Source organism: Coptis chinensis, chromosome 3, assembly GCF_015680905.1.
Source record: "Coptis chinensis isolate HL-2020 chromosome 3, ASM1568090v1, whole genome shotgun sequence".
NCBI lineage: Eukaryota > Viridiplantae > Streptophyta > Magnoliopsida > Ranunculales > Ranunculaceae > Coptis > Coptis chinensis.
This window is the reverse complement of record NC_141458.1, coordinates 109,836,040-109,853,639: the sequence shown is the minus strand read 5'-3', so window position 1 is coordinate 109,853,639 and position 17,600 is coordinate 109,836,040. Positions and strand designations below refer to the sequence as shown.

General features: G+C 34.9%; 1 protein-coding gene and 1 long non-coding RNA gene across 3 annotated transcripts; both read left to right on the top strand.

Annotated features, from left to right (window-relative positions):
- Window positions 1-2,398: 2,398 nt before the first annotated feature.
- LOC147512885 (uncharacterized) lies at window positions 2,399-5,162 on the top strand. Of its 2 annotated transcripts, none has more exons than XR_015217292.1 (4): window positions 2,399-2,495; window positions 2,946-3,008; window positions 4,233-4,319; window positions 4,421-5,162. It is a non-coding gene; the product is annotated as an uncharacterized LOC147512885 (long non-coding RNA). The 2 variants fall into 2 exon arrangements; XR_015217291.1 differs by having other exon boundaries at window positions 4,233-4,328.
- A 1,878-nt stretch (window positions 5,163-7,040) lies between these two features.
- LOC147512884 (protein DYAD-like) lies at window positions 7,041-11,003 on the top strand. The gene is made up of 8 exons (XM_086598815.1): window positions 7,041-7,082; window positions 7,433-7,547; window positions 7,703-7,806; window positions 7,897-8,552; window positions 8,672-9,055; window positions 9,178-9,406; window positions 9,928-10,557; window positions 10,662-11,003. The coding sequence occupies exons 1-8, from the start codon at window positions 7,041-7,043 to the stop codon at window positions 10,851-10,853; spliced, it is 2,352 nt and encodes a 783-aa protein (XP_086454941.1). The 3' UTR covers window positions 10,854-11,003.
- Window positions 11,004-17,600: the final 6,597 nt, after the last annotated feature.

The window sequence follows — 17,600 nt, the reverse complement described above, 5'->3', positions numbered from 1 at the left end:
CTAGTAGTGATGTTAGTAGTGGATCAACCGCTAACAATATTGGAATAGCCAATATTTCGTTAGATGAAGAAAGTCAACCATCGAGGGAAGTGTCCGGATCAGAAAAACGGCCAAAGGGAAGAAAGTTTAAGAAAAGAGATGTTGATGAAGTTGCACACCAAATGGCACAAACTCTGGAGGAGGTCAGAGACAATCAACTTACAACTGCAAAATATCTGCAAGAACAAACAGAGCTAAAATGACAAATGTTCCTCTCAATGAAAAAGAAAAAAGAAGACGAAATATTGAGGCTTGAAGCACAGAAAGAAAAAAAAATACCATGATGCTTGATCTAAGCAAGTTTAGCGGTATTCAACTGACATTTTGAGAAGCTAAGCAAGCAGCTATCTATCGTAAGTGGGTTGAACAAGAACAAGGTATTCCTACTGCTCTTTCTATTTCTAATTATCCAACCTCTTTTACTCCATACATTCCAACCTCTCCTAGTCCATACATTCTAACCTGTCCTTCTCAACAGTTTGGGTCTTTTTCTTCTTCTGGATCAACAAACAGTGCTAGTCAGTCTCGTGGTAGGCGAGCACGCTCTCCCAATCCATTTATGAGGGATGAAAATGAAGAATATGAAGATGATGATTTTTAGTTATAACGTTTTTAATTCCAAGTATGTTATAACATTTTTAATTTTAAGTATATGTTGTAACGTTTTTAATTTCAAGTATGTTGTAACGTTTTTAATTTTAAGTATATTGTAACATTTTTAATTTCAAGTATGTGCAAATCTTATTCAACAAATCACAATCTTATTTAAACAAAACAAACTTGATGAACGTTAACAGAAAATACATAAAGCACACTTATTAAAAAACACAATTAACAGAAAATTCAACTAAGACAAATCAAACTTAAACAAACTTATTAACCATTTTCATCCACTAAAAACTAAAAGAGGTGTCATAATAAAATTTAGAAATGCATTGATGATGCTATTACCAAGTATTGTAAAAGGTATACTGATGTAATTCTAGAAGCCCAGCAGTTTGTAGTCGGTTAGTTAAATGACAGCTGTATAGTTGGTTACGCTGTGTCTGTAAATACTTGTAAACATTCTGTATTGAGTAATGAGAAAATATCTTCATTAGAGAGAGAAAAAAATAGTAACTTACCATCATCTCGCTTTTAAAGCCATGCTCTAGCTCCCGTTTTATAAGATCTGTTTTGTCTTCAACATGCTGTGATATTTGCCAAAGTCAGAAAGGTATAAACTTATTAGTTTTTTACTTTTAGCATTCTGTAATCCTGAACACAATTGTGTATGAATTTTGGAGACAAACACCTTTATATCTGGCTTTCTTTGGAGTTCGTTGTTAACCTTCTCCCTTAAAGAATACACCTTCTCCACAACTTGCTGAAATGAAAACGCCAGAATTCTAGTAATAATGCTAACATGGAAAAAGAAGCTAAGCAGTACCAATTCCTCTCTAATTTAAAAACAAAAAAAAGGCACAATCTTCTGCAGTAAATACCTTCGTTTCTATTTTTCTTGAAAAGTCACGCTCTACCTCCATCTTTAAAACTCCTACATTGTGACCAATCTGAAAGTAGGCTTGCTGTTGGCAAGTAGCCAGTGGATGGTAACTTTGCATGCAATGGTAATAGTAAGCCTGGTGACAAAGATCTCATTTCTCTTTTTATTTGGTATGATTCTCTAGCTACAATTTAATGCTCTTCAGTCTTCTCTTCTAGCTATAGACGGATGAGATATGTTCTCTGTCAAACAGATATGTTCTAATTTTTTGTTTCCTTGGGAAATGTCTTAGGTCCAGAACCTGGAGAATTGAAAGTGGGCTTTCTTTATGAAATTGACAAAACATTACTACCCCGCAAGTCCCCAATTCGACTCAAATCCATCAGAGTTGTTATGGTTAATTAGTGATAATCAACTAAATCTATCATGCATCATATATGTTGTTATTTAACGTACATTGCCCAATGCATGATAAATATTGAGTATGATGGTGTTTGTTTGATTTGAGTTACAGGTAACTGAGAAGAATGAGCTTAATGTAACCGTGAGCTTCCCAAGTACACTTTCTCTGCGTAAATATTTCAGCAGTAACGAAATGGATGGTAGTAATTATAGTACTATTTATCTTTACCAAATAAATATATATACGGGTTGGGGATATTTATATTAACCTTTAGCTTGGTTTCCGTGTCCATTACCAGGTTGATGAGATTTAGAGCTGAGGCTATTGGCAGTCATTATCGGTGGAATGATCTGTGTCAACATTTCTAATGTTATAAGCTGGTGGCGCTCAAGATAGAAAAGATTGCTGACTTCTTAAAAGGTTTGCCTTTACTATACCTCAGTGCTCAAACAAACATAAGCAATTTGTATGTTACATTATCCTTTTCTTGCACTACTAACACACAATAACAACGGCTTAACGGGATATAAAAGTGTTCTAAATTCAAATACAAATGGTGAAGCATTGGTAAGCCATTTTCTCACATATTAGTGGATTATAACTTCTCATAATGGGTGATGGTTCCCACCAACTTTGTGCTTATAACACCTTTGAATAGGAGTAATCGGTCATTTTCATGAGGTAGTGAATTAAAAAACCAAATCCACACCCTCATTTTGAATTGTATGCCACCATAAATGCCATTTAATTAACAATTTAAAAACGTTATTTTTTTTTAAAGACTTGCTTTTATCTAAACCCAAAATCTCCCCACTCTTCCGACTCCCTAATCTCTCCATTGTCGATTATTGAAAATAATAGTAATAGAATTCGCTCTATTGCCATTTGATTTTTTTTTATTTTTATTTGTTTTCAAAAGAAGAGATTCTATACAAGTAATGATTCTATACTGAGTTTTTTTTTTTTTTGGGAGCTGTGTATTAGTCTCCTTAAGTTGTGTTGAATTGGTTTTTCCAGTAGCTCAATACGATGGCAAGAGAAAATGGTACCAACGATCTGTGTATGTCGTGAATTGTGATGGTATGTTGTTATCTATATCTTATTTTCTAATGTACGGTGTCCACTCTGTGTGAAGCTATTTGATTTTTATGCCTATATGTTCTTTTAAATGATTGCATCATGTTCGTGTTAAGCTTGCAACCTATGGCTCGCTGTGTATTCTGCAAATGCGAAATGACTGAAATTCACTTAAATACAAGTTGTTAGTCGATGCTTCTTCGGAAAATGAGTTGACATTGCCATATACATGCTTTAATCTTGATGCCATTTGTGTCTGGATTAGCTTTCTTATACTTAAACTATTCAAGCATATTTATTATTAACAGAGCTCAAATCATTTGTACAACAAGGTTTGTCCATGCTTCTTAAGGTTTGCCCCGGCCTATACATCAGGACTTTTGACTTTCTAGATGCTTGTGTACCTGCGTTTGTCGATGGAACTCTATAATGATGTGGAGAAAATTTGTTTGTCCATCTATGCATAAAAGATGTTGATTCTCATAGCTTCTTTTCATTTTCTTTTTCGCTACATTTGTAGAAGAAATGCTCTGAGGGAGAGCTTTTTGTTTCTACACTGAACTTAGGTTTTTGCTTTATTAATCTTCAATATATGTTCATGTGGGTATATATATATCTTGGAAGTGAATTTATTTGTCCAAATTATTTCTCTGGTGGTGCGAGATTGTTTCAACTGATACCTCAAGTTGTTCATTGCACAAAAAGTCTGTTTTATAAAAATTATATAAAGCGCAAGCAATATACATCTTCATGATTTAAGTAAGGGCCTGACCTCATGTTGAGTAATAAAATTAACTTTTGTTCATGTGAAATATACATCGAGCATTATTTTTATCACAATGACTCTTAAAGTTCGAGCAATGTTGTGATTTTTTTGAGTGAGGGTATCGTGTTGTTTTCACATTCCAATAAAGTTGGGCATGGATTTTTTTTTTTGTGAAATTGTATGGGCATGGAATTTGAATTTAAGTTATTTGTTGGCGAGCTGATTTATATTGAAATCATATTACTGGTTAAGAATATTAGAAAAGCTTTGGAGAAGTGCCTATGCATTTGTTTTCACGGATATTGAGAAGAGACATGGGCACCTATATGACGTGTGAATAACAAACAACCATGACACCAGAGTGTAATTATTATCTTTTCTATTGTGACCTTTGGTTTTGTTTAGCGAACTTCTACACTTAATTGTATGAATGTTTCTTAATTAAGTTCGTGTCCTTCCAGATTGTTTGCATTATTGATAGCCCATTTTAAGAGAAATATGGATTGGGATGACTTGAAGGGAGACAACATTTAACAGACCAACTTTAGGTACTTCAGGTGAATCAAAATTCATTCCAAAGTGCTACTTCATGTTTCCCTTTAGAAAATGGTATTCATTTATGGTGTTTTGGCATTGCTTTCTTTTACAGACATATTCACTTCAAGGAGGAGCGCTTAATTGAATTTATCATGCCTATGTTGATTCTTATATTGTTCGCAGGGTATGTTAACTGAGGAGTGTACTGTCTCAAGTTCTTTTGACTCTATAAATGATTTTAGGACTTCTCAATTCTCAAAATAAAATAATTTTAAATATTATATTCGGTATGTGATATGCTGTTTTTTCTACTTAACATGGTATAGAGTGAAAATTTTCTATTGATAATGCCGATCACTATGGGTGCTGCCATGTACATCTTTTGCAAGGCTGGAATGGTTTATGTTGTGCTTGACCAGTATATTGAAGGTCAGAGTCTGAGTTATCTCTAAATAGCTTGGCTTATAACTATCTTATCAACACGTTTTGGGATATGACAATGTTGATAAGGCATGTAAGGTGTTATAGGATTCTATTATGCAAGGTTATTTTTCCTGGCTAGAGGACCTCTTTTACACTCGCAGATGGTCTATGCAGAGAGGGAAAGTTGGATAAAATGAAATCAGGTTTTAAAGTACTTTCCTAAAGGTCTCGATGTTATAGACAAGACCCTCAAGTCATTGTTGTTAACAATTGTCAAAATTTGTGACTAGATTAACAATTACAAATTGTCTTTTGCTTTTCAACGTGTATATTTTTCTTGAATATCTTGAATGCTTCGAGATCAAAATGTTAGTTATGTACTGAAGGTTTGGCTTCATTTTTTCAGCACTCATAGTAATTTTTCCAGCACATTTAACATTTTTTCATTATCTTAGAGGAATATTTGCTTCAGTGCATTAATTAATATGTTAATGAAATCATTTCAAAAAATTGCATTGGTACCTATCCATCTAAATGTCTCTCTACAGCAAAATATGGAAGTTCATTTGCAAAATATAATCACGTGCAACACATGTGCATTTTGCTAGTATTGATATAGACAGATATATCTCTGTTTTCTGTTTTTGGGGGTCCAATTTATAGGTCGATATGGAAAAATTGGGCCTAGATCACCACTAACATAATGTGGCCTCTTGCATTTTTATTTTGTGTCTATAATTGGTGAATGATTTTTACTTTGTGTCTATTAGACGAAATTACTATTCCACAAAATTGAAGTTGGTCGAATGTTGAATCGTAGATAAGAGGCTAAGTAAAAGTAATGTCACAATTGCCGTCAATGTACTGAAAGAATAGCGCGTACAAAATCGATATCCAGTGGACACTCAGGTGCGAAAAAATCACTCTCGTTATTATTGGTGATCTGTAAATTCACTTTAGGTACCGTGTCAAAAATTGAATTTCTTACTTGGGGTTATCTAGCAGGATAACTTGATCAGAATACTATCAGCATACTCGCTCGATTGGTACATATCCATACTGCCAATCTCAGTGGGCCAAAAAAAAAACATTTTGATGTGTGTTGTTGATCGAGTTGATAAATTGCATGTAACATAATCATGTGCCAATTTGCAAGGCAACTACTAATTAAGTTACCAAAAAAAAGTTCACCAATTAGTACCACGTACGTGCTGGATGTGCTATGGCAAATTATGTGAAGTGGTTAATGAGAGGACTTATGACGCCATGACCAATTTGAAAAAATGAGGACCACAAGTCCATAGAGTAAAATCAGTTAACACTGGGCGGGTATGGACACGTGCTCCACTCACAAATTAGTGTAGGTTTATTCTCTGCCATTACATGGACGCCAAGAGAGTAGAGACATGATTTTGGTTTTGAGGGTAAATCTGTCATTAAAACTCAACAATAAAGCTCATCATCTTAACAAACACCAGACACGTGACCAACAACGGCACGTGCTTCTACGCAAACGAAATCATTTCATTCTCTCTCTCTCACTCACGTAGCTGATGCACAGAGAGAAGGTTCCACTACACTACTACTGCTTTAAAGCATCTCTTTCTCTCCACTCTCATTTCACCATCTTCATATTTCGTTTCTAAACACAATAATATGTCTTGACTTACATTTTTCTCTTTTCTGAATGAAAGAGCAAGTTTAGCTTCTATTAAAGTGATTGGCCTTTTAGATCAAATAATTTCATTACTAAAGGTATTAACTTTTGTTTCTGTTCTTGTTTCCTTCACAACTTCATTTCAAATTTTCAAACAGTAAACTAAAGAGATTTTCCGGTTTGAGACTACTATACTTTTTGAAGTCTAGACCAATATTTTCTTATTTCAACACAAAATAGATCTATGTTTTCTAGTCCACTTTCTTGGTATTTTGGGGTGGTTTCCTCGTTTGAAATCTGACTTGTTTTTTACCTATTTGTACGTAGTGAAAAATGTTGGTATGTATCTAAGTTTACTATATCAATGTTAAGTTTGCATTGCCTGAATGGGAGTTATTGATATTTGATTCCTCTTTTGGTTTCCAACCTATAGATCAAATCAAGCACACTCATAAAACACACTTGTTTTTTTCACTCAAAATTTTCCTTTTCAGGATTTTCAGTTTGAAATAAATGAACATGTCCATTTTCTTACATTTATTTGTTCGTTATTCTACATTTTGCTCAGATATTAAATTTATTTCATTTATTTTTTAACAGAAAATAAATGTCTTGTTCTTTTCTGGTTTTAGGGTTTAGCAGAGCGTCAACTATGGAAGCAGCATTTAATGAGGCTAGAGATATCACCATTAGGGTAAGCCTTTCTCTTTCTCTTTCTTTCCGCGTGCTGTTAGAATATAAAAAAACTTTTATTTTTATTTTTTATTTCTGAATGTGTTGATATTTTTTTGCCACGTGTGTAGTTGCTTGGTTAAAAAATTCAAATCAAACCAATTTTAATGATTGATGAAATTAATTACAATTGAAAATGATAATTCGGGGTGTAAATAACATTACTTGATTACTTTAATACCTTCACTGAAGTCGTTATCAGATATATTTTAAGGAGAGAGAAAGAGGGGAGTTGGTCAGTTGGTAGTGGGGAGCAAATAATCTGAATTGACAATGAGTTGTGTTTTGTTTGCTGCTATTTTTCTTATGCAGGAAATCAAGTGTTGGAAAGGGAATGAATCATTATACATGGATGAGGAAACTGTTCAAATGCCATTATTGGCAAAACAAGAGGTAGTCACAGTGGATGGCAACTTTGCATGCAATGGTAATAGTAAACCTGATGGCAAATCTCTCTTTATTTGATATGATTCTCTAGCTACAAATTAATGCTCCAGTCTTCTCTTCTGGCTATAGATATGTTTTCTGTCAAACAGATATCTATGTTCATCTAATTTTTTGTTACCTTGGGAAATGTCTTAGGTCCAGAGCCTGGAGATTTGAAAGTGGGATTTCTTTATGAAATTGACCAAAAATTACTTCGCCCCAAATCCCCAATCCAACTCAAATCCATCAGAGTTGTTATGGTTAGTTCTAATCAACTAAATCATCATATATGTTGTTAAGCCCAATGATAAATATTGAGTATGGTGGTGTTTGTTTGATTTGAGTAACAGGTAACTGAGAAGAACGAGCTTAATGTAACAGTGAGATTCCCAAGTACACTTTCTCTGCGTAAATATTTCAGTAGCAACGAAATGGAAGCAGGTACTAGTTATAGTAGTGTGAAAAAGAACCCAGAATTAGATGAACAATTTGTTTTCCGATCGAAGCTCGCGAAAGAAGTCCTAGTTAGACCTATTTTTCCACCGGAGTTTACCGAGCAACGTCACCTCCAAAGCTTTTGGTTGTTACCCTCAAAAGTAGCTGAAATTTCCACATCCCTAACTAATCCAGATTCAGAAGATGAAACTTCAGTGAAGGCTAGTTTGTGTATGTCGTCTTTAAATGACACTCCTGGTTTACTGAAGTGGGGTTATCGGAAAAGAATCACTTTCATTGGGAAACATAAAGAGAGAAAAAAGAGTAGTACTACCCCAAGAGTTCCATCTGTTTCAACCTTGGCTGAAGAAGAAGAAGAAGTTTTGAACACAGTGAACAGGGCCAAAGAAGTCGATCGCGAGGAGACGACCATGAGGGTCACTCGAAAGAGAAAACGTGGAAAGTCTGGCTACAAGAAGTCTAAAGCAGCAAAAGTTGATGTCAAGAAACCCAGCAGCAAAATCACTAAGAAGAAACTGATACTCTCATATGACAGATGGTCCAAAGAAAGGTGATTGAATTGATAGCTGTTCAATTCTATTATTGTCATTAGCTCATTGTTTACTACATTGGACTTGGGGGTTGTTTAATTTTTGTAGTTGATGTTGATGTTTTCATGCATGATTCTAGGTATAAGAATGCTGAACGGAAGATGTTGGAAATAATGAAGGAGAAAGGAGCTGTGATTGGGAGCCCAGTGATAAGAAACAACCTTAGAATAGAAGCAAGGAAACACATTGGGGATACTGGACTACTTGACCACCTACTGAAACACATGGCTGGTAAAGTGGCACCAAATGGAGAAGATCGATTTAGAAGGCGGCACAATGCCGAGGGAACAATGGAGTACTGGCTTGAGAGTGCTGATTTAATGAGTGTAAGGAAAGAAGCTGGTGTGAGGGATTCTTATTGGACTCCAGCACCTGGTTGGAAGCCTGGTGATTGCCCATCGCAAGATCCAATTTGTGCTAGGGAGTTGAAATTGCTCAAAGAACAGATTGACAACATCAGAAAGTAAACACCCTTACTTAATACTACTTCAATTTGAGCGTAGAGTACCATTAATTTTTATAGAAATGCATGTTTGTAGTTTCATTCGTTTATTTAACTCTTTCTATGTTTATTTCATTGGATAGTGATATGAAGGAGCTGTTATTGAAGAGGGACAAAGAGGCTGCTGATAATCCTATGGCGATTGATTCAAACACTAACAACGGAAACTGCTGCAATAACCTCATAGAGTCATCAGAAGCAAATAATAAAGATGCATCAGTTGAACTGGGTGATTATGAGAAATTGGTCAAGAGGAAATCAGACCTGGAACGCCAACTTATTCAAATTTCTGAATCTTTGAACGAAATGCAGGTAATGGAACAGTCACTTTTTTTTGTGTCTACTGCTTACTTGCTTGTTATTTTGGTTTGTTCAGGTTTTAGCTAAAATTTAGAAACACGGGAAAAAAGAAAAAAGAAAATCAAACAATGAAGAGGAGAGAATTTTTTTTGTTTAATTAATTAAGATACCATCTAAAAGACTAAAACTGATGGCGTACAAGTGTAAATCTGATTTGTTTTCTTAATTATTTTATTTGTGCGCGTGGGCATGTGACAGGGTCACATAAAATCACAGATTATTCCGTGATAACTCAAGCCTTATGACAAATACCTCAATCCCAAAGGATTTGTTTAGTGGGCCCAGTATGAGCTTAAAGTTTTGATATGTTTATTCCTCATTTGGTAGGCAATCCTTCTAGGCATGTGTGCAGCAGTGCAAGTGTTTGACAATTAAAAAGGAGACATGTAATCATGTGTTGAAAAACTATTCTGGACCTTCGATCTATTGTCATTTTTATTGAGATGTTTGATTGATGGTCCTGATGTGTGCAGGAGGATATGAAAAGAAGTGGTTTTATAGTGAAAGAGGGTGGTGCAAATTCCGAAGTAGTGGAAGCAAATAGAGAAGAAATCAACGAAATCATAGACTTAAATGAAGTGAAAGAAAACGTTGATGATCTGCAGCAGCAGGTGCCACCCTCATCAGCGTCTGTCATGGAATCAAGAGAGGCAGAAACAGCAAAAGCAGCTAGAGCTGAAATGAGACAAAGGCTAAGAAGTGGGTTCAGAATCTGCAAGCCCCAAGGCACGTTTCTGTGGCCCAACATGGGTGCCAGTAACAGTAGCAGCGCCGGCAACAATAGTACTACCAGTAACGTGTTGTCGCCTGCTCAGGCTTTCGTTGCTGACCAACTTCTTGTGGTCCCAACTCCACCGTCTGTTTCTTCTGCCACGTCACCACCTCGTTTCCTCATCCCTCCTTCAATAACTCTTGAACAACAACCAACTTCCCCCGTTAAAACCATAGCTGAAAAACGTCCCGTTATTGTTACCGTTTCAACTTCCACGATTTGTGAGGGAGATAATGTTAACAAATTCACAAACGACAATAACGAATACTGTGGGACCCCCTCATCATACTCCACTCACCAACAACAACGTACTCCTCTCGTACTCCCACCCGTACGTACTCCTACGAATATACTCTCAATCTACTTCACTTCTGAGTAAATTACGAGGACACCCTTAGAATTTGTGTTTATTGTTTGTTTGTTTGTTTTGGACAGGTGCCATGTGCTGCAAGTGGTGATAATGAGGCAAGCTGGGGAGCAATGGAGAGCAGTAGACCATTAACAAGGACTTATTGTAGGAAACAGCAGCAACAGCAACAGCAGCAGATTGAGAACCAGGAGGCATATTATGGTCACTCCTGGCTAGCTCTTGCTACTCCTTGTTCTAAATCTGAACCCAATTTCTAAGAACTTTAATTAAGGGTGAGGATGTTCTTATGTAAAAGGTGTGGTCTCTGTATTCTGTGACAACGGGAGAAGGCCCACCTTAATATAGATATATATTCTTACTTCAACCCTAAGACATTTTCATGTTCAAAACTTCAAATTAGTTTCCAATCACACATCAAGTATTCAAGTGTATCTGATTTGGGAAATTTAAATATCTCGTGTTGATCGACTAGACTGCTACTGAAGCATTGTTTGCACTGAATTTAGTGATTGTAATATGATCCAACAAGGTGTCGTTTGAATCAACAACGCGTACGTTGATCACGAGTTAGATCATATTACATACGTTCAACATGTTGGATTATAACCGGCCCCCGTCACCAATTCATCATGATTTAATTAAGGAATCAAGGTTAAATTAAACCAACTGATCTACTGAATTGCTTAATCCCTAGTGAAAATCCAATATCATTCAGAAAGGTTTCCTTTAGGCGTACCAAGTATGAGTGGTACCATGAACTAACTTGACTGCTTATCTTCCTTTGCGGCAATGAGCTAGAGCTTACACATTCACTGATTTCAGTTCAAGTTACCAAAGAAAAAGTTCAATTTGGGCCCTTCTTGGATTGGACCAAGCATGTTAAATCTTACACCATTACTAGTAAGTTATTTTTACCACCAAAGTCCAGAACAAAAAAAATCGGGGTTGAAGCGTAGATGGGCTTAGACCGGACCTAACGGATTTTCAATCTATTGAACCTATCGGACCAGCTAATTCCATAGTTTGTAGGACACCCAAGCATAATAAACTAACCATGCCTATAAATATGTATGTAAACCATTCTATCATATGATATTACCTAGACAATGCTAATTTATGGAACAATGCTAATTTACCTAGACAAACTCTCCTGGCATGGAAATTCTATCATATGATATTATCCCTACTAGAGATCACTTATCGTTTATTATGTTTATATCAGATAAATCTTGTCTTTGATGTGGAAATTGTTTAGAAAGTGTTCACCAATTTCTCCTAGTCTGCCCTTTCACTAGAGTTTTGTGGTTTCAAACACCTTGACTGTTTCGACTTGAGGAGTTCAAACTATACTCCTCTAAAAAGTGGTTGACATTTGGTTCAAGCCACCTATTGATTGGCCAATAGAGACTAAATAGTGGACAAAATTCTGCCTTCTTCTATACTATAACATCTGGATTGATAGATGTAACATCCTTCATAACAAGCTCTACTACACCTTCTCTGACTAGAATAAGAAAAGTCCTCATAAATTTTTTTTTGATGAACTTATTATACCTACTCCAAACTCTAACAATCTGCTTTTTTTCCCTCCCTGTTACCTGGAATTTACCTCCTCCTGACCATCTAAAGTTGAATGTAAATGCTAGTTTTAATATAACAAATAAGCAAGCAGGTTATAGGTATGTTTTGAGAGATCACAAAGGAAAATTGGTTGCTGCAGAAACAAACACAAGCTGGTCATCCAGTGTAGAAGAATCGGAATGTCGAGGACTTCTCAGAGCCCTCAATTGGTGCTCTAACAACCATTCCATAAAGCTTCAAGTGGAGATGGATGCGAAAGCTGCAGTCGAATTTCTGGAAAACAAAGCAACCAATCTAACTTGGACAACACAAATGATACTGTCAGATGCAGCAAAACTTTTTGAACATTTCTGTTATGTAGATATTAAAAATGTACACAGAAGTGGAAACTTAGTTGCTCACAAGCTAGCCGCTTATGCTTCTAGAAATCCACACTCTAACAACTGGACACTCATCCCTCAACACCTAGAGGTGGACTATCAGTATATATTTCCCAGTATTCGTTGTTTATGGCTGAAACAAAGCCTGAACCATGACAATGCAAATGTAACCCCAAATTGATATTAATAAAATATTTGATTATCAAAAAAGGAGTTTCAATAGTTCGGTCCAAAATTGCCCCGAGAATCTTAAAAAAATTATGTATATATTCAAAATTTCACTCATATACAAGTATACAATTAATACAACAATGGCCAACTTTCGTATTCTCCTTAATTATGACTCCAATTCTCTTGAGGTAGCCCTTGTGGCTGGTGGAAATGTATTGTTAACACTGAAGCAACTTCAAGTGGCAACAAATAAGGGACAAACGTACCTATATATGCTGTTTGAGTGTGATCAATTTAAATACAATTCCTTATCCAAAAATATAAAATAAAAATAAATACAATTAACTTAAGAGCATAATAAACTCATCAAGACTTGTATTAATTTTTCGCTAATGTGATTCAAAACTAAAGATCGAAGGGGTACATGAGAGAGCGAAACCCTCAATATTCATGTTGATGAACAACAATAGCACAAGTACGATTGACACTTTCGTTCCATACAGTAAATTAAATGTAACTGCTGTTCACAAAACAACTTCCATATATGGTATACTTACGTGTTAGTATTGAAAATGAGCTACAACAGGGGAACGAGAGAAGTGCCTAACTAATTGATCAAAGTGCAACCATGGTAGCGGCATGAAGACTATCCTCATGAATTTGAGTGGTCCAACTACGTCGAGCATTGATCAGCCTCTCACGAACCAATCGAAGTGCTCTCTCCCATCGTTGCCCATTGTATGCTTCGAGCTCTTCCCCAAACATAATAACACCCAGTCGGAAAAGAAAGAGTCTTGAAGCGGTGAAAGCATTAGTATAAACTCTATTAATATGTCTAATACTGAAGGGAACCTTGAGAATAAATATTCCTAAGGCAGTGATCAATGGACTAGAACTATGTGTTGTAGTCAGAAGATGGAGCTTTGTTAATGCAACAATGTGTAGGCCCATTGGTTTTTGAGGGATGAAGAAGGAGATTTAGAGTAGATATATACTAGACTCCTTTATATAGTTATACTGTATGTCAGTGTGTACATGAGAAGTGCAAATTAGGTTCATGAATTACCTATCAAGTATTAAGGTCTCCAATATTTTTCTGATAATGAAGGCAATAGGAGAAAGTGGTCCTACAAACGCTATTATAGAACTTCAAGAGCACCAGGAAAGTTCCTTGAAACTTCGTTGGTGAAATGGATGTCATGGGGTAGCTTTGGATTTTTGTCTAGAAGCGTACAAGTACAGAAGCTGGGACCTGTATTATTTTCTGTCTAATTAGTCCGCTTTCGTTGGATAGTAGCAAAATGTTGGAGGCTAGATTATCGAAAAAAACAAATGTTGGAGGCTTGGAGCAGATTAATTATTTTACATTTACACTAGTCGTGTGCACTGTAGAACATAATTTGAACGCGTACGTGTTGCTAAATGCCTGAATCGTAATTGCTTTGCATGAACAAGCAATGCGTAGAAAATGGTGGGAATTTCGCCCTAACGACCGAACTGACCATAAGTCTTATAAAGCCCTCACAACTAAAGTCCTCACAGCTTTTAGAGCAGGCTAAGGTTAAAAAACATGGGCTAATTCAAATTCATTAGTCCGTTTAGCCCTAACCAAGCCCTTCTAACCGCCCCCCTGCTTTCACTATTTCACTATAAATACACATATCATAATTGTCCAACTCTTTGTTAAATATTTTCAATTAAAATAACATTGTCATTTGTAATTTATTTATCACTTACACTCAAAGGTACTTCCAATAACTTGTCTCATATAACAAAAACTTGTCAACTTAGCAACTACGAAAAACAATGAGTACTAGCCTAATAAAAAATAAGACTTTATTCCTTTGATCATCAAGTCAAAGTCCAGAACTTATTATTCTCAATTTCTTTTCCAACTTACTTCTTATAAATTATATTTTTATTCACATCCAAGCCAAGTCTAGAACTAAAGGTTTCCTTCCACACTATTAAATCGAAATACAGAGCAAACATTTGTAACATAGAAACCAAAAAACAACTTTTGTCAGAAAAATGGCATTTGTAATCTCAAACATTTCTCCATCACTTGTTCAAAAGCCAATATTTTCATTTCCACATACAAAACTTGAATCACTTTTAAATTAGAAGAAAGATAATATTATATTTGTTTGAATCTATTATGAAAATAATTTATGATATTGGAAACATTTTAACAACTTCCCTAACCCTTAACCAAAGCTATTCTGTTTCTTCTTTATATCTATTACTTCTTCATTTAAAATGATAATATAATTATTTGTCTATGTATCTCAATGTTAAATGTAATTTTAGTGAGGTTTGAGTACAAGGAATAACAAATTCCGAACTCTCGATGTACTTCAGTTCATTAGATTGTGGATGTGCATTTTAAATTGTTGGACTTATCCAGGATTATTACTAGATTGGTGGGACTTTGAGTTTGTAGATCATTGTACATTTTTGTAATATAAATAAGTTTTAAAACTGATGTAGTAAAAAGAAGAAAATATATAGGCCCGACTCTAAAGCCTTTAAAGAGGCTTAGGATAGAGTCAAGACTTGTGACCCGCCCCGATCCGACCCGACCCTATGCTGACTTTAGAATCAGACCGACCCGATCTTAATATCTGAAGAGCTTTAAATGTTTAGGGCAGAGCTAACCCGACCCGGTCCATTGCCCACCCCTAGTAGAAATGCATGTAACTAAACTTATATATCATGATGCTAAGATCAAGTCATCAAACTACACTAGCTTCCGAACCCGTCCTACGAACGGGTGATGCTACATTAAATTATTTAGAAAATTATTAGCAACTATACAGAACTATGAGATGTGGATATTATATTGATCAATCATCCAAATTTCTTGCAACGTGAAAACGTCACTCTCCATAAAAGTCACTCTCCATAAAAAGAAAGAATACACTCCTGATAATACCCTTCAACTTCTTTTTGTTGTTTAATAATGGAAGTTTGATTGAAGTTTTAATTTGTGATAATGCCCAATGAGGCAAAGATCATATTGAAGCTACATTACTTGAATAACATTCCCAATCATACAAAAAGAGATATGATAAACATCATTTGCAAAATTATATTTGTCGAGACATTTTCACTACATATAATACAGCTACATTTTGATGTTAGTTCAATGTATTTGCATCTAGTTTCTAATTTCCCGTTAACTATTCTTTGACTATAGTTCAATACATTTGCATCCAGTTTCCTATTTTTTGTTAATTATTATTTGAGGTTAGTTCAATGGAGTTGTATCCACTTTCCGATTTTTCATTAATTATAATTTGATATGAGTTCAATGTAGTTGCATCCAGTTTCCGATTTTCCGTTAATTATTTTTTGAGGTTAGTTCAATACATTTGCATGCAGTTTTTTATTTCCCGTTAGCTATTTTTTTTAGGTTAGTTAATTAGTTTGATACATTTGCTTCCAGTTTCCGATTTCTCATTAAATATTCTTTAAGATTAGTTCGATACATTTGCATACAACTTTCAATTTCCACTTAATTATTATTTGAGGGTAGTTCAATGCATTTGCATCCAGTTTTCGATATTTTGTTACTTGTTCTTTGAGGTCAGTTCAATGCATTTGCACCCAATTTTTTATTTCCCATTAAATTATTCTATTTGAGATTAGTTCAATACCCTTCAACTTCTTTTTGTTACTTAATAATAGAAATTTGATTGAAGTTTTAATTTGCGATAATGCCCAATGAGGCGAAGATCATATTGAAGCTACGTTACTTGAATAACATTCTCAATCATACAAAAAGAGATATGATAAACATCATTTGCAAAACTACACTTGTCGAGACATTTTTACTACATATAATACAACTATGTTTTGATGTTAGTTCAATGTATTTGCATCTAGTTTCTGATTGCTTGCTAACTATTTTTTGACGTTAGTTCAACGCATTTGCATTCAGCTTCCTATTTTCTGTTAATTATTCTTTGAGGTTAGTTCAATTGAGTTGTATCCACTTTCCGATTTCTCATTAATTATTATTTGAAATGAGTTCAATGCAGTTGCATCCAGTTTCCGATTTTCCGTTAATTATTCTTTGAGGTTAGTTCAATGCATTTGCATGCAGTTTTTGATTTCCCGTTAGCTATTTTTTTTAGGTTAGTTAGTTGGATACATTTGCTTCCAGTTTCCGATTTCTCGTTAAATATTCTTTGAGATTAGTTCGATACATTTGCATACAACTTTCAATTTCCGGTTAATTATTATTTGAGGGTAGTTCAATGCATTTGCATCCAGTTTTCGATATTTTGTTACTTGTTCTTCAAGGTCAGTTCAATGCATTTGCACCCAATTTTTTATTTCCCATTAAATTATTCTATTTGAGATTATTTCAATGCATTTGCATGCAGTTTCTGATTTACCATTAGATATTTTTTGAGGTTAGTTAGTTGGACACATTTGCTTTCAGTTTCCGATTTCCCATTAAATATTCTTTGAAGTTAATTTGATGCATTTGCATACAATTTCCGATTTCCGATTAACTATTTTTTTAGGTTAGTTCTATGCAGTTGCGTCCAGTTTCTGATTTCCCGTTGTTTATTATTATTTGAGGGTAGTTCAATACAATTGCATCCAGTGTTTGATATTTCGTTACTTGTTCTTCGAGGTCAGTTCAATGCATTTGCACCCAATTTTTTATTTCCCATTAAATTATTCTTTTTTTTAGGTTAGTTCAATGTATTTGCATCAAGTTTTCAATTTTCTGTTAATTATTATTTTGATGCACTTGCTTTCAATTTCCGATTTACCGTTAAATATTCTTTAAGGTTAATTCGATGCAATTGCATCTAGTTTATGATTTTCCGTTAGTTCGATACAGTTGCATCAAGT